Raw genomic sequence first — 25,582 nt, 5'->3', positions numbered from 1 at the left:
TTAATTACATTTGCAGAAGCATGAATATATGTTGGTCTGGTTGTAGCATTTCCTTTTCATAGAGAAAGTTGAAATATTTGATCAGTAATAATAGGCAGACAAAGAGTGATTCATATCATTGATGAGCAAGTTGCAGCATCATAGCATTTTCAAAATTCCCGAAAATCGAGTGTGTAACGGATGTTCCGACATCTCGTGAAAAATGAACATGCAAAAACACTTTTTCAAATCTTCAAAACGCATCACTGTGTATGACTTACTCAATATGCGCTCTAAAGATAATTGTGAACAAAATCCTATTAGAATTCACGAATGGAATTGGGGATAAGTTTGTGATCGAAAACAAGCGAATATTATACACTGACCTTAAAAAACGTACACTTATTCGACTAGACTCAAATTTTTTCCTCGTGTATATGTTGGATAGTTTAGTGAACATTCCATGCAAATCGATCATACGACACCTGAACGTACGACCTATCATCTTTATATCAGTGGTGCACGCATAGTTTATTTAATTGCTCATATTCATGGACCTATTAATTAAGTTATTCTTATTTCATTCCCAATTCGAAGCCCGCAATAATTACGAAGCACGCTGTTTTAGATGTAGATTTAACCTTAAAAATCCTAAAATAAATTCAATAAGAAAGCTAACCTACATACTTTTAACTTTGAAAACGTCGAAATCATTTAAATCAAATAGGAAGGTTTATATTTCGATAAATGCTCTAATTGAATCTTATGAAGTGTTCTAATATCGTTCTTTAAAATTTATGAATTAATTGTTGTCAATATAATTAATCTTTGTTGTAAATTAAAGATCATATTAAGAGAGGTGATTTATATATAACTCCACACTGGACAGTTCAAGCCACGAAGTGAAAACAGGCCCAAAAATGACAACCTACAAGGCAGCTAAATTTCATTCATTAGTACTCGTAAAGAAATTTATAATTTGGAAACTACAACTTCAGATCTAATTTGTGCCTAAAGGATAAAGATTGCGAGTTACCGCTACACTTGCTTTGATGACTAGATCAGGTTCCTTTTTTGGGTCAAATGATATCAGTAGTTGAACATCGTCATTTGGGTAATATTCTTCCTTGACTTTTGTGTGCTTTTGTTAAATAGAAAAAGATGCTTTCGCTAGAATTTGCAGATCTAAATTAAGTACTGTTAATTACCTTTTTAATGAATGCAATGCCGGTTGGTCGGTCTCCCTGGATTGGAAGGTGACACATTAATGACATGGCCACCTACTCTCAAGCTTAATTCCAAAAAAATAACGTCAATTTTATCTTGAGTGACAATTCAGATCCGAATATTTTTTTATCTTATAAAAAATCACAAACTTTCACTTAAATTTCAAATCTGGCCCGAACAATTTGAAAATTTCATATCACGGGGACCAGATTTGGGATTAGAGTAAAAGTTAGTGCTTTTTATTAAGACAAAATAAAATTCGGGCCAGAATTATTACTCAAGGTAAAGTTGGAGTTTTTTTTTGGAATTAGTCCCTTACTCTCATTATAAAGATTGAAGATGGATGCGTTAATTTGTACTAAATATAAATATATATTTTCGTGTCTTATCTTTAACTCTCCATGCTCTCTGACTTTTGCTCTCACACTTATGATACTAGCATCCCCAACCTCCCAATCGCTTTACCAATCACTGAATGTGAACATTTGACTACTAAAAACGATTAAACATCACCCTTAAATCCCTATATTTAAGGCAACACTAACCGTAGAATGTGAATGTAGTTGCATTTTGGTCACGTCGACATTTTCTTTTCCCATAGCTTTTGTGATAACAAAGACAGTGCAATATGCTATCTCCATGATATAGTTTAGCAGTTGTAGGTATAGCTTTATGCGTGTGAACCCCACTAGGATTCCGATCTAGTTTAGTATATGTATTAGGTTCATGAAATACTTTATGAAGGGATTGCGCTGTTATTATCGTGTGCGGCATAGAAAAGATGAAACCGGACACGCGGCGATACCGGATCAGCGAAGAGGCGATTGAGATTCGAGTGTGGGATCGGATGATCTTCCTGTTGACTAGCGCTAATGACTGGGCATGCCTTCTGGTGCTTACAGTTTGGATAAATCCGAAGCCGAAGTGATCGAGGACCTTGCGAACAAAATCTCAGCCAAGAAATGAACTGTCTTGGTGTTTGTAAATGTGTCATATGTTGTTGTTGCAGAAATTATAGCATTTCGCATATAGTGTACCACATGATACAATTTCGATAGATGTGCAATCTTTCATTTTTGGAAATTACATATAAGGTAGAGAGCTTGTCCTCGCCCTGACCCTCACTCTATCCCTCTCGAATGGTGACGTAGTCGCCATCGCCATTGCCGTGGACTCCTTGGTCGAGGTCGCCCATAGCTGCTGTGACCTCGGGGCGACATCGATCAAGGAGTTCGCGGTGGCAGAGGCCCTCGCCGAGGTCCACTGTGGCCCGAGAGAGAGAGATGGCAAAAGTGCGGTCCAAGGCAAAGGGATGGTGGCCGGCGAAATGGAGAATGGCAGAGTTGGGTTGAGAGATTTATTAGTTGTTGCTGGGGATTTCGAAAAAAAAAAAAGTGATAGAAACTTATATGAAAAGGTTACAAACTTAAATATGGACTTGTTTCTATATATTTAGGGTTAATACCACAAAAAACCCAAAACTAGTATATCTGTGATAATTTTACCTCAAAATAATTTTTGACCACGAAAAACTCCAAACTGATACACATGTGACAAATTTACCCAAAATTAATTTTTTGACCACAAAAAATCCCGAACTGGTATATTTGTGATAAATTTACCCCTCCATTAGTTTCCATTAAATTGAATTAATACCACAAAAAATCATAAGCTGGTACGTCTACAACAAACAGAGGGTAAAACATAAAATTGGTACATTTGTCAATTGCCGCATGTCATTTAACAAAATAATTTGACAGTAAAATTTAACGGAAATAAATTGAGGATAAATTTATTGTAGGTGTACCGGTTTTGGGTTTTTTATGGTCAAAAAATTAGTTTAGGATAAAATTATCACAGGCGTACCAGTTTGGGGTTTTTCGCAGTATTAACCCAACTCTGCAAAAAACAGGTAAAACCTTTTTCTTTTCAAACTTAAATTATCACAAGCGTACCAGTTTGACTATTCTTCAACTGTTTCCTTCTCTTGCCATTGTCATACAAGATCAAGCATATGTTTAGTGGAAAATGTTGCGTGGTCCATCTTCGTGAGCCGAAATTCCAGTCCGACTGACTCGGAAGCCATGTCATCCCAGCTGCATAGTTGTCAAGTTACATTTCATGGCCGAAACTGCCATGCATGTAGGTAATTTAATCTACGATTCTCCAAATTTCAATTATAAGTTACTAAATTCTATGCAAACGTTGTATACCACTTGAAAATTTTTAAAGGAGATGATAGCGTCAACGGTTCATATTAGCCCCCAATTTGTATATATAGGGGACCCTCCCCTTTCATTTGTACCTGCTCATTTACAAGTAATACTATTACACTACTTTCTCTCCATTCTTGTGAATCGAGTGTGTATGTGTAAGGCTGACTTGGGAGTGATCCTAAGGCCGCACGGGTGTGGGATCGTTGTGTATCGACCTACCCATACCGTGAAGTTTCATAATGGTAAAATCATTATTTTGTTAATGACTTGCCAACAATTAAACCGGATCATTGGCCTGGCTGCCCACGGGTCCGCCCACGTCCAGGATCGCTTGAGCCACAAGGGCTTGAAGACCTTTTTGGGCAAGCGTGCACAAGGGCATTTAGTGAGAAAGTCCAGCCTAACCCGACTTGAAGATTTATGTATAAATATTTGATGGTTTTAAGGCCCTGACCGGGCCTGCCTAATGAATACCTCTAGTAACAACTAATGAGTTAAGCATTGTACAATGAGAGCAGTTGATAATTCTACAATTGAATTTGATAGTGGTAAAACCCTCATTTGTTGGTGACTTAAAAACAAGTAATTGGGGAAGAACTGTTTGTACAATAAGAGCCATTTGCAGCAATCACAACAAACAAAGTCTTGCCAAATCTTTCTAACTTGGCATCGGCTGATCTCAGATCACGGACACTCACGATCGTTACAATCTATCTATCAATCTTGGGAAGAACTGTTTGACTGGATGCATTACCTCAACTAAACTATCTCCAGTTCTTAAGCTTTGCAGAGAACAACATATCCGGAAGGATTGTTCACTGATATAAACAACTTCTTGCCTGAATGGCCGAGGGGTGTCGATCATTGGTCAAGTGGGACATACTACTTCTCCTACACAGGGCCGTGGTTATATGCTAACAGAAAAATTATGTGTAGCACTCTGAATGAGCTTCCGGGATTTGTACTACAGCCCGTCACTCCTGCCAGATCAATAGTTATCGTCTATTTTATCACTGGTTGCATGTGTCCAGGCTGGCGTCGCCTTCGGATTTCTGTTTGATCACAATTCTCCCAAAAGGTCTTCGGAATCGGCATCCGCATCAAGAAGGCTTGACCATCAATTATTCATCCATTTCTACAGATAGACCAAGAACTCGGCTGTCAAGTCTTCTATCTAAATGGTGCAATTTACGAAAGAAGTCAAGAAAGGAAAGATAAACTCGACACGTTCTAAAATCAATACAATAAGCTCGCAGAAGTGTGCAACCAGCAACCCACGGAGGATTCTATTGGTTAAGTCGATTTGGACAATTGAGTTTAGGACTCGGTAGTCTTGATCATGTAGTTTACTTCTCCCCATAATGAAAAGTTTGGTTGATATGATTAGGTAATTTTGAAGCGGGTTACTTCTTCATTCCGAGTCCAATATTCGGATGAGTTGCAAACTCGAACATCTCGATTCGGGTAACAATCGTCTCCGAGGTGACATTCCCTAGTGTCATCGTTGAACATTATCACTGTCTTTGATTCCTTGATGTCTATGGGAATTTGGTAGAAGACGAATTCTTGCAAAACTTGAGCTGTTTCTGCATTGTGCAAGTACTACGCTGGCATCCACGTCAGCAATTTTCAGCCAAAATTAGTCGGATGGATTTAATTGGCAGAGTGTAAAAAGGTTTATGACTCAATTGACAAAATTAAAAGATTTATGACTGAATTGACAAAAGTGCAATAGGTTTAGGACTTTCTGGATAATTTCCCAAAAAATATTTGTACCAATTCTTTCATTGGCTTTTATTGTAAAAATTTTTCGAAAAAATTATAGGAAAAATATATCCAATTCATATTTAATTATATTTGTTTAATGTAAAACACATAGCAATCCATTAATTAATGATGTCTACGACAATTGACGAGCTCCAAGACGATCCGAACTCTAGACAATTGGAGAGCGATTGAGATCGCTCCGCGGTTCCAAACTCGGGCACAAACTGCGCGAGTGAGGCTTGGATGGAGTGATGAATCTACAAATGTAAGTGCGATGAAATGTAAATTACGAGGAAATTAAAGGGTATTGGAATGAAAACACATCGAAAGGAATTCACAAGGAATTGAAAGTACAAGGAAATTGAATGGATGAACTGTCGGTGGAGTGCTGAACGTGCACGTATGTTTGTTTTCTTCCAAAGCCTCTGCCTCTTCCTCTTTCATGTTCTCCTATGCCCACCAGGTTGCTTCAACTGCACTCCAACTTCTTTTTGGCAAATTACTACATGCATTGCATGTCAACCCCTTGTCATCTCGTTTTTTTAATTTTTTGTTTCTTCATGCCCATTGCTTTTTTCTTAATCGAGCTTCCACTTTCTTTTTGTCTACCAGATACTAAGTAGTCAGCATATGCCCAGAGACAACATATTCGGAATTATTGAAAAAAAGATGCCGCTATTCATGTGAATGTCGTTCTTTTAGAAATAACCTTAGTGATGACGATCCAAATTCATTATGCATGTCAAACAAATTGTATTTTCTTGATCTCTCTTAGAACCAATTGTCTTTGGGAGACTTTCGCAACATTGGTGGAAGTCGCTAGCCTTTTTTAAATGGATTTCTTTGTGAGACGACAAGTTAAATGGGCAGATTCTGGACTTTCTATGCCATTTGGAGCAATTAGAAGTTCTAGGCTCAATAAAAGTGGCTAGAACGAAATGCTTCCGAAATGTTTATTGAAGCTAGGTTTGGAAATCCTTGATCTCAATGACAATCAACTTACTGGTAGACCTGTTAAATGGGTGGATCAGGTTGGGTTTGGGTTGGGTCATAAATGGTCCGACCCAAATTAACCCATTTATGACCCATTTATTTATAATGTAAATATCCCGACCCATATCCGACCCGACCCAAACCCAACCCGACCCAAATCCAACTCAACCCATATTGTTAAAACACTTTTATAGTATAGGAAAACTTATTTCTTATGACTTTTTTTAAAAATTATACTACTAAAACATTTTCAGACAATACAATTTTTAATTATTTTTTTAAAATCCAATTTTTAATTAATTTTAATTTTAATTTTCCTTTATTTTTGGCTGGTGGTCGGCCATGACGACGGCCGGTGTCTGACCACCGGCCACGGGCTAGGACGAGCTCGTTGATATGACGAGGCCGAGGCCTCGCCGGCCTCAAGCGAGCCTCGAGCTCGCCCGATTTCGGCAAGCCAAGCCGAGCCTCGCCAGCCTCGGGTTGTGACAACCCGGTCCGATGAGGACGGAGAGTGGTCGCCGAGGTCTGAGGACCTGGACAAGGAGCGACTCCTGACAGGCTTCTAGGATGGCGAAGGGGGCACGTCTCTTCTGTCCCACATCGCTTGAGGGGGGGGGGAGTCCTGGGCAACTCATAAAGGCTTGGGAAGCTTTAACTTGCAAGAGGCCTTTTCTGGGGGTAGTATGGGCTGCCCTCGGAGGAACAAAACCGTGAGGACTTAGTGTCCAAAGCGGATAATATCTTGCGAGTGGGACTCAGGTCGTTACATGTAGTATCAGAGTCGACTCCCGACCGCGTGTGGGGCCAAAGTGAGGACGCTGTGCTCGAAGGAGGGGAGAGTGTGACAACCCGGTCCGATGAGGGCGGGGAGTGGTCGCCGGGGTCCGAGGACCTGGACAAGGAGCGACTCCTGGCAAGCTTCTAGGATGGCAAAGGGGGCACGTCTCTCCTGTCCCACATCGCTTGAGGGGGGGAGTTCTGGACAACTTATAAAGGCTTGGGAAGCCTTAACTTGCAAGAGGCCTTTTCTGGGGGTAGTATGGGCTGCCCTCGGAGGAATAAAACCGTGAGGACTTAGTGTCCAAAGCGGACAATATCTTACGAGTGGGACCTAGGTCGTTACACGGGCGAGCTTGAGTCTCGCTAGATCGGCGAGGCCTCGAGCTCGCTGGAATCAGGCGAGCTCGGCCTCATCAGCCTGTGGCGAGACTCGAGCTCACCGGCCTCGGGCGAGCTTGACCTCACCTGAGGCCGACCAGATTGGCGACCTTGAGCTCGCCCGAGGCCGGCGACCTCTAGTCTCACCAGATTGGCGAGGTCAGAGCCTCGCTACAGGCCGGTGAGGTTGAACTCGCCCAATTCCGGCAAGCCTGAGGCCTCGCCGACCTATTGCGAGGTCGTTCCTCCCCTGTAGCTGGTGGCCGGTCTCTGGCCGTCGCTGTGGCTAGCCACCGGCCGAAAAGAGAAAGAGAAAAAAAATAAAACAAAAAAAAGAAAAAAGAAAGAAAAGAAAAGAAAAAATAAAAAAATTCTATTTTTTAAAAATATATTTTTATAAAAAGGGGGTGGGCTTAATAAGTGGGTTGGAAATGGGTTCCACACTCAACCCATTAAGACCCATTTATGATAGGCTTAAAACTTTAAGACCCATTTAAGATGGGCTCTTTAAAGTTGTATTGACCCATTTATGACCCATTTATGACTTAAATGGGTCATATATGAGTTTTAAGACCCATTTAACAGGTCTACTTACTGGTACAATGCCTCTGTTTGGATGACACTCTCGGTTATTTGAGATTATCGATCTTCGGAGAAATTACTTCGTGAGGACATTTCTTGGAGAAATTACTTCTTGCTTATGTTCGGTACTTTAAGCCTAGCACATAACAACCTCCCTAAAGGCATTTCTCATTGTTTCAACTTCTCCAAGATGTGGACCAATTCACTTTTGCTCCTTATTTGGGATTCTGGAGGGAGTTTTTTTTGTTATGGTTAATAAAAAAAGGAACAAGCCTAGAATTCGCCAGCATGATTTCATATCTATTTTCCATTGACCTTTCAAGCAATACATTAGCAGGACAAATATCGGGAGGGCAATCTAGGTTTACTCAGACTTCAAAATTTGAGCCTCTCTCAAAATAAGCTAATAAGAAGAATGCCTTCAATTGGCAACTTGAGACATTTTGAATCACTAGATATATCCAATAACAAGCTATCGGGCGAAATCCCTCATAGCATATCCAATTTCCAAATCATTAATTTTCCGCGAAACAAACGCACTCCAAATTTAAGTTCCATAAGCATTCATCAAGTAATTCATTTCGTTTCAGCTGGGCTACGAAATTACCAAAACATGGCGAAATGGTTTCATTGTGCAATTTTCCAATGTGGTAGGACTAATAGCCAAACCTGGAATTCTCAGCAAGTTTCTCATCCTAAACATTACACATCAAAATGTTTAATTAGTCACAGTAGGTATCGATTGGTTATATGTAACAATGTTGATTGCTGGAATTTGTTGAACTCTTGCATTCTCAGAAATATCAGTTGCAAGGGATATCGAGGAAGATAGGACTCGGTACGAGGATGGGCCCGTTTGGTTCGGCTTTTCAAATGCTATTTGGGGGAATGCAAATACCTTTAGGTGAAAGTCACTTAGGAAAATGCAAGTGGTGTTTGGTAAAAAAAAATTTGTGAAGCTACTTTGGCCTAAGTAGTGTTTGGTAAATTTTTTTTTGCAAAGGGCTTTGGCAATTTTTATTTTTAATATTCCGATTTTGCCCCTATTACTGTTCATCTTCTTCACTAGCGAGGGTGGCCGGTGAGGGTGGCTGGCGAAGGGCTGGCGAGGGCGGATCTGGCCGGCGAGGTCGCCTGACCCAGGCGACGACCGCCTGGGGTTAGGCGACCGCCCAGGCGGCTGTCGCCTGGGGTCGCGCGACCCAGGCGGCGCGACCCAGGCGGCCGTCACCTGGGTTCGCGCGACCCAGGCGGTGCGACCCAGGCGACGGTGCCTCGGCAGTCGCCCGACCCCAGGCGGCCGTCACCTGGGTCGGGCGACCTCGCCGGCCTTTCGCCGGCCACCCTCGCCGGTGAAGAAGATGAACAGTAATAGGGGCAAAATCAGAATATTAAAATTTGAGTGAGGGCAATTTGGGAAGGGAAAAATAGGCTTTATGACCAGCTTTGGGCTTTCAGCATTCCAAAGCATTCCAAATGCTAGCTTTCGGCTTTTTGGACTTGAAAAGCTGAACTAAACGGTTCAGCATTTTGAGAAGGGGCTTTCGAGGCCAAAAGCCCATTCCCATAGCTGAACCAAACGAGGCCGATGTAGGGCCATGTTCGGAGATATCTGACTGCAACAATTTCTACATCGAATTCTTTCTAGCTTTGGGAGGGTCCTGCAAGCAGGATGGTGGACCAGGACAAATTCGTTGCAGGTGTAAAGTTCCTTATGCATAACACCGAGCCGAAGTCAAATTGTTTCTTCTCATGGTTCGTATCGTTATGAATAAAATTCTACCTTCCATACCAATTCTTCTTATTTCAACTTTTCCTGGGAAAAACTCATGTTGCGTAGGCTCGTGGATAGATGATGTTGGATGAGCTCGTGGATTAGGGAAACTTCCCAATTTATTTTGATCATCTCTCTCTCGTAAGAGAGAAGAATCTTAAATGCAATAGTCACATCATGTGTCCCTAACACAGAGAGACGCCGATCATAGTGCGGATTTTAATAATGCGGCCCAGCCCCCCAACTATGGCTCGAGCTCGGGTCGGCTCCAACTATTAGGAGTGCGCAGCAGAAGCCCGATACCTTTCGCCTGGGAATATCACCGAGAGGGAGCCTAAGTTCGAGCCTGTAAACATATTCAGTTGGACTCACCTTCACTTAAAAGCTTAAGCCAATGAGTTATGGGCTAACTATGATATATTAATTGCTCTACAATATACGAATTATTCGATGTGGGATTTCTTTAACACAACTCACACGTACGTCTTAACGCAAACATGTCAATATTCGTATCGATATATACTGTGAGAGACCTAGACAACACATTAAGCTCGATATTTCAGTCTCGTTCGGGATGAACCTGCTAAACGATGACCTCCAATCATTTTAATGTAATTTTAGATATTGACTTTTTACTATATGCTAATCTCGGCAACTCTCACTATCTCACAAAGTAAGTGGTTACTTTAAATTGGGAGATGTATGGAACATTTAAAAACTTATACATGTAAAAGGACCTTGATAATTTTCTTTATAATGGTTTCCTATTTAAAGTATATTCTTTTTTATCGACGATTTTTTTTCTTCCATTTGTACTCCTTTCCACTATTCTTACAGTTGCTTTGGTAGGTGCAATTGCTGATTTTGAAATTACTGTGGGTAAATTCATAAATATATACTATTAATAAAGGGAACTTTCAAAATTATTGTACATCATCAATTTTCTAAATTGTCCTTCTGATTTCTGACCAAAAAAAAAATTGTCCTTCTGATTTATATGATTCTTCCAAAAACTAAGTCTAAAATAACAATAATTGTTTTTTGCTAATGGGTACTTACTCCTGCAGTCATCACATAAACCAAAACATTCTAAACTCCTATTAATGACGAGGTCACTCACCAGCGCTCAAAGAACAAGAAACACCGATTCAGCTAAAGCCGGCTCACGAATCACAAAACATCAAATCTTGTAGTTATTATGCTTCCCGAGCACCCTTTAGTATTCCTGTGTGACGATATCATGATACATAGATCATAGATGTACGTTTAATGAGTGTACATCTTCATTGATTGTTTCCTATTGTCAAAGGATATCAAATATGGAATCTGATATTCAGCAAATCTCTAGCAACCATTCCCGATATTTAGCAATCGCTCCTGATATTCAACGAATCTCTTGCAATCACTCCTTGATTTCTTTCTGATTTATTGTTGATTTGTTTATATCCTTAACTTCTTATAAATAGAAGCTGAAAAGAGAGGAGAAAAGCATTCTTCACGTCCAATTGTCGAAGCTGCCATCCCTGACTGAAGGCAAGAGAAATAACGGTGTGAACCGTTACATGTTTTACCACGAGACTAAAAGTTTCATGGAAATCTACCCCTTCTTGTTGATTGAAGCCTTTGGCGACTAACCGAGCCTTGTATCTTTCAAGGGATCCGTAAGCCTTCAGCTTGACTCGAAATATCCACTTACAACCAATGGGTTTGCATTGTTTCGGTGGAGATACAAGGGTCTAGGTCTGATTGTGCATCAAGGCAGTGCATTCTTCATTCATAGCCGCTCGCCATGTTGGAGCTTTATTTGCTTGAGTGAAGGAAGTTGGTGTTGGTATTGAGGAAGCTTCAGTTTGCAGGGCATAAGTGTGATCAGCCCGAAGTTGACGCCGTGCCAAAGTTCCATCCCGCAGCCTTGTCACCATAGGATGAAACGAGGCAGCTGGCGGTGAAGGAGAGTTGGAGGTGCTGTCACTATCGTTTCGAACATCAGTAGTGGGTGGATTTGGGAGCAAAGATGACTCCAATTCTGAAAAAGGTGTTGGAGAATTTTGCTGAACTTATACAGGAGAAAGAAAATTAGTTGGGGGTAGTAGAGATGCGCTCCATTGACTGAGGTTGTTGCACGTTTTTGTTCAAAAATGGAGCGAGCATAAGACATTTTGGAGCCGCAACAGTGGTTTGACAAGCATTCATTGGACTAGAGGTAGTAAAGGGAAATAATTGCTCATCAAAAATTGCATAGTTGGTGATGTAGATGCGACGATCTCTTAGAGAATAGCAACGGTAGCCCTTGTAGCACGATGGATATCCTAGAAAAATGCATAAAGGAGATCTATATTGGAGCTTGTTCTTTGTATAAGATCGAAGATTGGGGTAAACCGCACACCCGAAAACCTTGAGGTGCTGAATATCGGAAACAGCTTTATGAAGTGTCTCCCATGGTGTTCGGTTTTGTAGAATTGGTGTCGGCAGCCAATTGATAATATGTACTGCAGTCTCAAATGCAAAATCCTAGAAGCGAGGCGGCACAGAAGCATGGTTAAGCATTGAAAGGCCCATTTCAACAATATGGCGATACTTTCTCTCAGATGTGCCATTTTGATGATGTTGATGAGGACATGAGGTCCTTTGATGAATGCCACGATCCTATAATAAATGCTGAAAAGAGGCCGAGAGAAATTCGCGTGCACAATCACACTGGATGGCTTTGACTGTGATGGAAAATTGATTTTCCACAAAATTAAGGAACACAGAGAAAATGGAGAGGAATTGATCACGAGATTGCAACAAGTATAGCCATGTAAATTTGGAATAGTCATCAACAAAACAAATATAATACCGATTATTAGATGTAGAGGTTACAGGAGCTGGACCCCATACATCAAAGTGAATTAACTGCAACGGAAAGGTAGACCTATGATGGGTGGGTGCATGAAATTGACTATGACTCTTACTAGATATACATGCAGGACACGGTGAGAGTGCCACCGGTGATTTAGTAAGAACTTGACAAACAACTGAGAAGGCGGCATGACCAAGTCTGTTGTGCCACAGACGAACAAGATTGGTTGCAGAGGCTTGGAACACGGACGGAGATGACAATTGCGAAGAAGACGCTGGAATGAAATAAAGGTCGTGATCAGTTTCCCCTTGAAGTAGAGTCCTCCCCGTGTGATGACACTTCACAGAAAAGGAGTTTGATGAGAATAGGACTGGCGTACAGATAGCAAATTCTTTTTGATTGTGGGAACAACAAGAACATTAGACATACGAAAATGAGGAGAAACATAGCTACCTGTGTGAGTAATGGGTAGATGGGACCCGTTACCTATGGTGACTTGTTGGGATCCAAAATGAGGCTGAACATTAGACAGACCGGAAGGATTATTTGTCACATGGTGGGTAGCACCAGAATTAGGATACCAGGATTCACTGGAGAAGATGGAAGGTGGAGGAGGAATTTCAGCCAAGTTGAGTTGAGGAGAAAATTTGGATGGTGGATGCTGAAGATATCTGTCACGGCAAACATTGGCACTATGACCATGTTTGTTACAATCTGACACCGAAGATTGCTTCGTCTCTGACTCTAATTATTGCCAAAAGACGAATTGAAATTGGTGTTGAGATTCCGATTGTGATATTGCTGGCCAGCCCCTCGATAATTTCTGTCTCTTCCTTCTTGATTCCGATTTTGGAAAGAACGCCCATTACCTTGAGAATATCTGACAACATGTTGTTGTCGTGATCTTTGAGGTTGTGAGGAAACCATTGTAGGCCCATCAAAATGTGCAGCAAATGCAGCCGGTGGAGCAACAGTAGACTCCATGAGGTCTAAGCGTGCTTCATGGGACAATATGAGACCGTGAAGGGCATCTCTAATCATTGTTTGATTTTGACTTTGCACTGATATGGATACTGCAAGGCTTTGATATTCGGCTCCCAATCCACGAAAAATGTGAGTTTGATACTCATGATCGGAAATAATCTCGCCAATCGAAGCGAGTTGGTCTACAAGAACAGTGGCTTGTTGAAGAAATTCCGTAACTGTTTGGTTACCTTTCTGAAGAGCTTGCAGCTACATTCTAAGATGAGTTGCTCTAGCAAGATTATGAGCAGCATAAGATGTACTAAGGAATTCCCATGCTTTTGTGGATGTGTTGAAATTTGAAAGCTGACCGATGATGGTGTCGAATGTCGTGCTAAGAATTTACCAAAGTGCGATTTGATCGCGTGTTACCCACTTGTCATATGCTGGGTTTGGAATAGTGGTGGTGGTTCCATCTGCTGTTTGCACAATTTGGCTAGGTGGACATACCGAAGATCCTTTCACAATTGGTAGTAGTTTGCTTGCTCGAAGACACGGTAATAGGTGTGCCCTCCAAATAACAAAATTGTCTCCTATGAGCTTGACTCCAATTGCTGGACTAGAGATGGAATTTGCGGAATTCCAGTGGCTGTGGATCCAAGTACCTGGGTTGTTAAGCCAGGGATGGTACTTGAGATCGAAGCAGATGTTGAAGAAGGTGAGGATGCCATTTGAGAATAAAAGAAAGCTCTGATACCATGTTAAAAACGTAAAACTATATTGTAATTTTTTATGAATGTTTTTTTTTTGTACATCTTTATCTCTCTTTTCAGCTTCTATTTATAAGAAGTTAAGGATATAAACAAATCAACAATAAATCAGAAAGAAATCAAGGAGTGATTGCAAGAGATTCGCTAAATATCAGGAGCGATTGCTGAATATCGGGAATGGTTGTTAGAGATCTGCTGAATATCGGATTCCAGATTTGATATCCTTTTGACACCTACCAACATATGCTTGGATCACCTGCCATAGAACTGAAAACGAATGCAAATATACAGGAGAACGATGTAGGCAGCACGGGAAAGTTCAAACCTTGAAATCACACAGCATTCTGATGCTAAACCTACAACACTTCCGCAAGCAAGAAAACATAACTCGCCGGGAGCGATCGGATCCTAAAATCAGTAGCTTCACATCAACCGACCTAATCAACTCTGTAGACAAAAAAAGAAGAAGAAAAAAACACAACCAATATAAGGATGGTTGTATAAGTAACAACGACCGTCTTATGTGATGATTGCAGCACCGTAACTTTTCCGTTGACAACCGGATTCGAAACACACGTAAATGTAAGACAAAAAGCGGCAAACCAATTGATGTCCTTTGAATGTCCTTACAGTTTGCCAACGATGGCTTGTGTTGCAATCCGTGCTCTTCATTTCGAGAATGCATTTATTAGACATGAAAAGTGTTTTCGTTTGAGAGTGGCACAGATTTTTGAACCGGATAACCCATGTAAACATTCTAGACGTGCATGCCAGAACGATTTCAGGTGAAGGAACAAAAAAACTAATTAGTTTGCATACCGATGTCAATCCAAAGCATGCCTAATGGGAACTGAATTATCCAATTAGGAACATCTCTCACTCAGTCATTAAGATAATTTAATTGTCCGTCAATTTTAAGCGTAACTTATATGTATAAATGGATTACTTGAAAAGCGACGGCACTTGGGAATGTCCAACCAAACATGTCAATTCACTAGTAGAATAACTCTGTTTGGACGACACGCTCGATCATTTGGGATTATCGATCTTGAGAGAAATTACTTCGTGGGGACATTCCTTTGCAGCTACGCCATCTTGCTTATGTCTAGTATTTTAGGCCTAGAACATAACAACCTCCCTAGAGGCATCCCTCATTGTTTTAACAACTTCTCCAAGATGTGGACCAAATTTACTTTTGCTCTTTTTTGGGATTCTGGTGGGAGTTTTTTGTTATGGTAAATAAAAAAGAACAAGCCTAGAATCGCCATGATTTCATATTTATTTTTCATTGACCTTTCAAGCAATACATTAGCAGGACAAATATCGGAAGGGCTATCTAGGTTTACTCGACTTCAGAATTTGAGCCTCTCTCAAAATAAGCTAATCTGAAGAATGCCTTCAATTGGCAACTTGAGCCATTTTGAATCACTAGATATATCCAATAACAAGCTATCGAGCGAAATCCCTCCTAGCATATCCAATTTAGACGTTCTAAGTTGTATGGATCTTTCCTTTAACAATTGTCTAGTCTTGTTCAATTGAGCAATCATCTAAGCACTCTTGATGATTAATCTATTTATCGCGGCAATGACGGGCTTGGCACAAGTCCTCCTTAGTTTGGCCTAGAGATGAGCATGATGATATGGACATATGAGATGGTCATAATTTGAGCGACAATGAGTCTAGTGAAGGAGACTCCGTAGTTGTTTGGTTTTATTCAGGATTGTGATCGGATTTCATGGTGTCATTCTTTGGATTTTGTGGCATATTATATTTCAAGCAAACGTGGAGGATCTCCTATTTTAGGGCAGTGGATAGGATTATAAAAAAATTGGCAATCGCAAGGATGATTACCATGTTTTGGTTCAAGAGAGCTTTCCAATTCCTATAGATGTAAAAAAGTGCTAGATGAGTTTGAACTCCTCTAGGTTCAAGAATCAATTTAACAAGATAAAATCAACAACATCAATTGCTCTTCGATTCTTAGGTTTGGTAAAAATTCTTCTGTCCCTACGTCCACCTTCTTAAACAAACCACTCGCATTTTCCACATCTTCCAAAAAGAAGCCTATTCTTAGTAGGAGTGAACACTTCCAGGTTCCATATAGGTTCCATCTAGAACTTGGAACCTATTTGCTAGAACAGGTTTCTTATTTTTTGGAACATGAAACCTACCTTACATACTTTGGAACCTACCTTGTCACAGGTTCTAGGGTCGATTCCAGGGACTACCCATGTTCTTTTTTTATTATTTGTTGAACGATTGCAATGAATCATTACTTTTAATGATCAACACTTGCAGCTATAATTCACTGATCAAAACTTATATTTAGACACATAAATAATATGAATCATTAACAAAGTAAAAGTCTCAGTCATAAAAGGAAACTTATATTAGTGGTTTCAAATTATACACTTATCATTGGACGGCATGGAATACCGCCAGATCGAGCAATGACATAGACCAATAAAAACAGAAAAACTTATCCTAGATTCCAGGTTCCACCTACTTAGAACCTGGAACCTACCTGTCGAAACAGGTTATCCAATCTTTAAAACCTAGAACCTACCCTGCATACCCTAAAACCTGAAACCGAACAGGTTCCCACCGATTCGGTTATCAGGTTCTAGGTTTTACCCTAGAACCATGATGCACCACTAATTCTTAGAGCACGCAGAAATGAAGAACCAAAGGTGCTGGCTTTGGAAAATGGAAATCAACTATACAAGTTAATTTGTTCACTGCATGATGAATCAAAATTGTAGCATCGGTTTGAAAGACTCCTTCCAAGGCAGCAAATCGTGAAGTCCTGTTGAAATTCAATTAGAAGTGCCCATAAGTCGGGCAAGATCAGTGAGAAAGCCATGCTTTTATTTGGAATTAATTACATGTGGATACATTTTGCCATAAGAAGACTCTAGTTGTTTATACATACAAGATCTGCGAGTGTTCTATACGGTATGAGCTCAATTTTTATATAAGATGGTTGCTGTAAGGGTGCTCGGATTGCCCATATATACGTAGAAATCTTGTGTGATTTTTCACAACCAATCGCACCCTCATATTATAGCTTGAAGAAGAGCGAGAAGGGAAGGTCACCAACATGGCTTCCCAAAGGGTTTATTTATTTATAAGCATTCTTTGCCTGATTTCTCTTTGCTTTACGGGTAAGGGTGTGTTTGTTTGAGTGAAAGGATTTTTGGTGAATTAGATTTCTGGACTTTCACGCATTTGGTTTGCTCAAAATAATTAGTCAACGGAAAATCATTTATGGTAAAAAATATGCATGCGCAAAGTTTGGAAAATGAATCCCCTAACTTGGAAAGGAGAATATATATTGCTGGAAAATAATTTCTCGGAAACACTTTCTTTTATCATGAAATTTTCCTCGAAATAAAAAGACCATGTTTAAGTTTCGTAAGCATTCATTGTATTCATTCCGTTTCAGATAGACTATGAAATTACCAAAACACGACGAGATGGCTTCATTGTACAATTTTTCTATGTGAGAGGACTAATAGCCAAAATTGGAATTCTCAACAAGTTTCCTGACCTAAGTTTTCCACATTGAATTGTTTAATTAGTCACAGTAGGTATCGATTCGTTACATGTTACTATGTTGATTACTGGGATTTCCTGAATTCTTGTATCTCAGAAACATCAGCTGCAAGGGAGATCAAGAAATACAGGACTCTATATGTGGATGATGTAGGGCCGTGCTCGGGGATATCTGACTGCAACAATTACTGCATCGAAGTATATGAAGCTTTGGGAGGGTCCTGCCAGCAGGACGGTGGATCAGGACAGATTCATTGCTTTTGTAAAAGTCCCTAATGCACAACATTGAGCCAAGTCAAATTGTTAATCTTATTCATAACGATTCGAACCATGAGAAGAAACAAATTTTTTTTTTTTGTCAAAATAAGATTCTACCTTCCGTGCAAATTGCCCTTTCCTACTTCAACTTTTCCTGCGAAAAGCTCATGTTGCATAGGCTCGTGGATAAATGTTGTTGTATAGGCTCGGGGATCAGTGAAACTTCCCAAGTCGTTTTGATAATAGCCATATCATGTGTCCACAATACGGAGAGAAGCCGATCAAAGTGCGGATTTTGATAATGCGGCCCGCGCCCCCAGCTATGAATCGAGCCCGGGCCAGCTCGAACATGTCAATGTTCATACCAATATATACTGTGAAAACTGAAGAGGCCTGGACAATAAATTAAACCCGATTTTTTAGTCCGGTTCAAGATGTACCCGTTAAATAAGTCCCATGAATGACGAGGTCGCTTGCCGACGCTTAAAGAACAAGAAATGCCAATTCAGCTAGAGTCGGTTCACGAATCACAAACATTAACTCTTGTGGTTATCATACTTCCCGAGCATTCTTTAGTATTGACGTGTGACTATATCATGATACATACATGTACATTTAATGAGTGTAAATCTTCATTGATTGTTTTGTTTCCTGCCAACATGTGCTTAGATTACCAACCCGAAAACGAATGCAACCATACAGGAGAACAATGTAGGTACAACGGGAAACTTCAAACCTTGAAATCACGCAGCGTCCTGATGCCAAACCTATGACACTTACGCAAGCAAGAAACATAACTCGCCGGGAGCGATCAAATCCTGAAATCAGTTGCTTCGTATCAACCGACCTAATCAACTATGCAGACAAAAAAAAGAAGAAGAAAAACACAACCAAAAAAAGGATGGTTGTATAAGTAACAACGATTGTCTCAAGTGATGAATGCAGCACCAGAACTTTTCTGTTGACAACCAGATTCGAAACACATGTAAATGTAAGATAAAAAGCGCCAAACCAATTGATGTCCTTTGAATGTCCTTACAGTTTGCCAACGATGTCTTGTGTTGCAATCCGTGCTCTTCATTTCGAGAATGCATTTATTAGACATGAAAAAGTGTTTTCGTTTGAGAATGGCACAGATTTTTTACCTATTTCTTTTGTTCTAATAGCTTTTTTACGGATCTTTGGCAGTGGAGTAGTAAGAGTATAAGAAACAAGCACTCATTGCATCCAACTTTTACATATGGGAGTACGCTGGGCCTATATGAGGTGTTGAGTGGGAAACCATGTATCTGTGACATGATTACAGATTCTGTTGTTCTTTGTTTCTTTCTGGATTCTGAAAAGATACTTTCGGTTCTTCGGTTAGATCCTTCAGTAGAAGAATTCCTTTGGCAGGTACGACTACTATGTATTTCCCTTAGCGAGCTTGCAGAAGCGTATGTCTTATATCTGTTTTAGGGACTCAATGTCTGCATCAAGATCTCTGTCATCGAGTAACAGACATCTTTTCATTGTCAAAAGGATATCGCTTTTTTCTGGATGATGGTTTTCTTATTTTACTATTTAGTAATAATCCAGGAATGGTTTTTAAATCTTCAGCAAATGATCAAGGATGTATAGCTGAGTATATTTACTTGCAGGAAAGTGCTATCATTCTTGCAAAGCTCTTGCTTCCTCAAGTATTTGAGAAAATGGCAATGCAAGAACTGAGAGCTCTTGTTGCCGAAAGGTCAGAAATGACGATATACATTAGAAGAGAAACTATAGAACTACCTCAACATTCCATTGGATTTTTGTTAGAAGGATTTATAAAAACACAAGGTGTTGAGGAAGAACTGATTACATTGCCTGCGGCACTATGGCCGTCGCATGGGAATTCAAGTTTCCAAAGTCCAGGTACATCAGGTAACCTAATCTATTATATGTTGGGAAGCGTGTCACCAGATCATTATACTCAATTTTGATTTGCTTCCAGTATCTTTTGAGCAGAACTCTGAAGCCCTTGACTCTTGCAATTTCTTCTTCAATACTTCAGTGATGCGAACTTTCTACTGCTGTTTGCAGATTCATGTACTGTAACTCTTAGATATAGAGTACCTTAGCTATGAGGGTAGTGGTAGCCTAGCCAACATCTTTCTTTTCACAAGAAAGTGATGCTCTATTTTAGCTGGACACAGTAAAGAAGGTAATCTGTAATTAAACGGTTCAGTTAGTTTCTACAACCACATATCAGTTAGGAACAACGATATGCTCCCCCGAGCTTGCTGAGCCGTTTTGTAGGAGAAGCCAAGTCATGAATTTGTTTCCGTTGATTTTAGGCAATAGTATATTAATTTCGCTTCAGTAAATGGTGTGTTACAATGTTATTGACTGTCAATTTAGTGAGGCCATTGCAAACCAAAGACATGGATAGTGTATCACGTAGAGAAGTACTAATATGATGTGTTTTGCTACTAAAGCTTTTATTTATGCTAATGGGAAACAGGTATTAGGGCGGTCAGTTTCTCCCATCAAGGATCCTGGTATCTCGTGGAGACTAGAGCTAGGGTTATTATTTTTTATGTTGCTGCATTTGAAGCCGACAGCGCTCTCCCAAGATCATCTACATTGGTTCCTCATTCGGTAGATCACCCCCCCAGAACCCACAGTAGGCAACATGGTGGTCTTATGAGCTGGCCAAAACATTTCTACAAGGCTAGGCAACATGGACAGAGCCATGAAGAAAATAATCGCCAAGCAAACAGTATGTCTGGAAGAGCAATGCAGCTGAGCGTCTATGGCGGTATGGTATTGTGACATCCTCAAATTTCGACCCTATTCGGGATATAATGAAGTGATGAATTCATCTATGCACTGTTAGTTAAATCTCGCTCTGAATTGATCACTCATGAGAGACTAATCATTAGGGAAAAGCTATTAAGGAATTAAGTACGCGCGATCAGAGAACTCGACCATGGATTGACAATTCGACCATAAGGATTGATGAGGGACAATTTTAAGCCATCATAGACCGATCAAGGAACGGTTATAGAATGTTTCGCCAGTAGTATACAATCGGAGAGCGGGTGATTCCGCTTGATCATTGTGTAGATTGTGAACGACCTTAAATCAATTCCTAATGATCGTGTACTTCGAAACTATCGATTGACCCCTCGCAATTACATGACAACCGAGATCATCCATGGTTTGAGAAAACTTAAACGTGGATTGATATTAAGTCAACCATAGGTCGAATGCGCGTAACTCCTAAAAGCCGCCTGTTAATTTGAGATATACTAAAGTTGCAATCGATCAATTTTGACCATGAATTAGAGTCCGAAATTGAGTGTCGTTCTTTCGAGGATTTCAAGACTAAACTATTGCACGTCGCCTCGTTAATTCTCTGATTTATCGATTTGCTCGGAATTCTCGGAAAAGGATTAACGGGCCGAGAATTTGGAGCCCATGAGGAAGTGGGCCGGACAAAGGCACATTGGGCCTCAAGCCCAATGTGGTTCGGCCATTTGGGCCCAAGACAAGCCCAAGTGGGCCCAATGAAGCCCACTAAGCCCGTTTTCTATTTTCAAGCCCAAGTTTGAGCCCGATAGCATTTTCAAGCCCATTCCTTATCCGTTTGAGCCCAAACTTGATTTATACGAGCCCGTACGAAATTCTAGCTCGTATACGAGTATAAGTATTTTTTTATACTTTGTGAAATTATCAAATTACCCTTCTTGCATATATGACAAAGAAACAAAATGGTTTAATGCCCTTACAAAAAAAAAACAAAATGATTTAATGCAAGAAGACTTTGTTGTCTTGTGTGATCATGAAGAAGACTTTGTTGGCTTTGAATTTATGAGAGAAATATCTCTTGGCCTCTCTTCTTTTCCCCCAACATACCACTCTCTCTCTCTCTCTTTCCTTTCCCCCCTCATTCACGTCCATTTCTCTCTCTCCCTCTTCTTCCTTCCTCACGCCAATCCCCTTCCTCCCTTTTTGCTCAGCCACATTCAGTCACCATTCAGCCCCTTTGGCTGTTGATTTACTGGCCAGAACCATCAGCAGCGACGCCGTGACTCCCCGCCACCGTGCGCAACCCGTTCGTGCCGTTTTCCGTCGCCAAATCGCCTCACCGAAGCCAAACCGGTTCTGAGGGCTGCTGTTCAGCCCCGTTCCAGCTGTGTGTCGTCGTCCCGAGTCGATTCCGAACCATACAACGCGTAGCCCTCACCGCCGCCGTCGCGTCCGTGTAGTCGGAATCGTTTCCGGGTGAGTTGTCGCCCTAATCCTTGATTAGTATGTTAAACTTGATTAGGATGAGTTAGTTTAAGTTAATTATATTTAGTACTAATTAATTAAGGATTAGTTGATAAGCTATCGCGATAAGTGATAAGTTGATTTGATAAGTTATCGAGAAAACGCGATAGGCTATTGAGGTTTTATTGATAAGCTATCGTTAATTATGTGATAAACTATCGGGGCTTTAACGATAAGCTATCGGATTATTTTTATAATAAATATTTAATTATTAATTAAATGAATTTTCGGAATTAAAATATTAATATTTTATTAATTTTTCGAAATTTAAAATATTAATATTTTTGTGGAAATTCCGAAATTAAATTGTGGTTATTTTACACTTAAATTGTGATGCCTAAGTTGGAATTTTGCCTTATATATTGGTTTGTATGTTGAATTGAATTGACTGATTATTATTAACTATAGAATTGTGGGAATTGAATTAATAAACCCTGAGGTGTCGGGTTTATTTGTTAAGTTTTATGTAAGAAATATGTTGTAGATACTTAAATATAGAAGCATGCCGAGTTTGAGAATTTATTGATATGTGTATAATCACGTGTGATTATTTTAGTGCCTTTTTACGTGTGAAAGTTGCAATATTTTGACGTATTAGCACGGATCCTGTCTGCATTGGCTAATTGAGAAAGATAACAATGGGACTTGAGTGATTGCGATGTGTGCATGATCACCTAAAGGTTCCTTTCGTGCCCGGTTTTACCGGATGACCGCCAACCTAGGGTTTGGCAGTGGCCCTAACGGGTGTCCCCAATTTGGTAATTAGAAGCCGTCGCTGGTAGCAGGGGAGACGTAGTCATTCGCGAATCGGATTCGGAATGAACCCATTTATGGGATATGCCGTCATTGTGGTCGGGTGAGACGATGCCATGCCTGATGGGGCGAGACGATGCCCGGTTATGCCGGAAGATCGCCAACCTGATGCGAATAAAGCGGGTTGTGCCGTGCCCTGTGTGGCTGTGGTAATCGGAATACGCGTGAAAGATTGTGGTGGCATTGCACTTGATTATGGAATGAAATTGTGAGGCACTGTATGGGATGGGCCGAAGCGGTTTCACCTTATAATTGGGACACGTGTTGATGCATTGTGCATGGAAAAGTTGTTGCGTATTCTGATTACATTATATGTTTGTTGCATTATGATTGTATATGATATTATAACGTGCAGGGCGTGTGCCAAGGCAAGGTAAGGTTACCTACAATTGTGTGATGACAGCTTGTGTACGTTGGGCTGAGTTACATGTTTTAGGTGCATGATGTTGTTTAACCATTTTCATGCCCTAAGTGATGAAAAATTGCCACGTGCGATTTTGGGGTCCCTGTTGACCGGGACCAGGAGGTGACTAGGTACTCGTTCGAGGGGTCAAACTTCTTTTGAGGTCACCTTGTAGGTAGAGGAGATAGGTTAACCCCCTACCTTTGTGGTTGTAATCGGGAAGGTCCGCGTGGCGAACTTGTAATATATTAATCCGATGTATTGCTGATGATGTTGTTTAAATTGAAGTGCGTTTTCCTTACTATCCCGTTTATTGATTGTTGTTGGGTGAATTAAGTTCGCTTCCGCATGCGTTTAATTGTCAATGATTTGATTGGGTCGGTGACGCGTCCTGGGACGTCGCTTTTATAACGACCGTGGTGGGGTGTGTTAGCGCACTCGAGGTTCGGGCCGTGACAGGTATGGTCGATTTCTTTCCACCTAGCTTATAGTTGCATAGTTCTGGAGACTATTGACTGGGAAAGTTCTTGGTAGTGAAAGCTTCTTAGGATGATGGTATATCGAAGTCTGTGTGGAAGGGGCTAAGATTTCCCTTTTTCCTCTGCATTAAGTTCTAATGCTGGGTTAATCGTGAATTGTTTAACTTAAGTCTCAGCAGCGAGTCTGCACTCAGCCGTCAGCACTAACTATACCTTGTCCGAATTCACAAGGTAGATGTTCGCGTCCGAAATCAAAGCTTCTTCAGAGCAAGCCAGCCGAAGACTGCACATAGCCAGTCGTATCCAAGGGTTCCTTTGAACCACAGTCGACCGCTTATCTCAGTCAAATCCGAAGGGGCTGCTACTGCAGGGAAGAGGCTTGAGGTGAGGAAGTTCAATAGACCAGCTCCCCCACCTCAGATGCAGGATACAGACACGTTGGAAACTCATGCGGACAATTCCAGCGATGATGAATACGGAGCCGAAGAAGTCATCATGATAATCCATTCGCCCAGTCGACTTTCATTTTGCCAGGCTTCTTGAAAGAGGAAAGGAAGTTCCTTTTCGACATCGCAATCGATGTTTGTAAACAATTGCTTCCATTGTCTAGTGCATGTAAATTTTTGTGGCACCGACACTCCTCTTACGAATGCTCGCATTGTAAGAAAGATCACAATAAATGATAAAAAAAGAAAAGAAAATTGAGGGAATGAAGAAATAAGACATTCGAGGAGAAATAAGGGGCAAAGCCAAAGCATTGTTGTCTCTATAGCTGTCCTTTTGTTAGTACTCTTGTTTCTTCGTTTTCCCTGGTTCATCTTTCGTTGGATCGAGCAGTTTGCTTAGTGAGAAGAGCAACAGAGAGAGCTATAAAACACGGTAGAGTCGCACTCGATGTGGAGACAAAAAATCGACGATCGACAAGAGAAAAAATTAGATGGGCAATGCTTCGCGAATAACCTAAAGACTTGGGCATCCGGATGTCACCCTTGTGATCTCGGGTAACATTCCGATTCGGATGATCCCGGCAGGTTTACCATCCAAAGATTCCTCCACATTGAACATCCTAACTCCTAACTCCTATTCATCAGGAGGTCCATCCACGTTGTTCCTTTTCAAACATACAGACCACATTCAAGTACAGAAGGCCATACGTCGTCTACAGAGACACCCATCGCAATTCCTCATTTTACCATATCGGCGCACCAAATTTTCCCTAAGAACTCCGATCGACCAAGGTATAGATGGCCGATTGTCTCATCATACCTCTCGCAGATGGAGTAAAACCTCTCAATGCCAGCAGCACCTCAACAACTCTTCTTTTCGCTAACTACCAACAAAAGATCTCTCAACCCTGGTTGGCACCGGATAGCATCACATTGTTGATTCAACTGTAGGTGCTTCAAGGCGACGCACAAGATACTGTGTCGTGAGTGAAGATAACACAACTGTAGTATCTGCATATATACTAAGCTTCTGTTTGTGATATAATTATAAG

At 40.7% G+C, this 25,582-nt stretch overlaps 1 protein-coding gene and 1 pseudogene across 1 annotated transcript; both read left to right on the top strand.

The window, feature by feature from the left end:
• Positions 1–15,540: 15,540 nt before the first annotated feature.
• Positions 15,541–16,165, top strand: LOC130137313 (receptor-like protein 1; annotated as a pseudogene).
• A 3,397-nt stretch (positions 16,166–19,562) lies between these two features.
• LOC130137458 (sodium/hydrogen exchanger 7-like) lies at positions 19,563–24,885 on the top strand. Its single transcript, XM_056308777.1, has 3 exons — positions 19,563–19,995; positions 20,576–20,877; positions 24,316–24,885. The coding sequence occupies exons 1-3, from the start codon at positions 19,671–19,673 to the stop codon at positions 24,625–24,627; spliced, it is 939 nt and encodes a 312-aa protein (XP_056164752.1). The 5' UTR covers positions 19,563–19,670; the 3' UTR covers positions 24,628–24,885.
• The last annotated feature ends 697 nt before the right edge of the window (positions 24,886–25,582 follow it).

The sequence above is a fragment of the Syzygium oleosum genome, unplaced genomic scaffold (assembly GCF_021117445.2).
Source record: "Syzygium oleosum isolate NSW1041296 unplaced genomic scaffold, Sole_v2.1 Sole_v2.02, whole genome shotgun sequence".
NCBI lineage: Eukaryota > Viridiplantae > Streptophyta > Magnoliopsida > Myrtales > Myrtaceae > Syzygium > Syzygium oleosum.
This window is presented reverse-complemented; position numbering and strand designations above follow the sequence as displayed.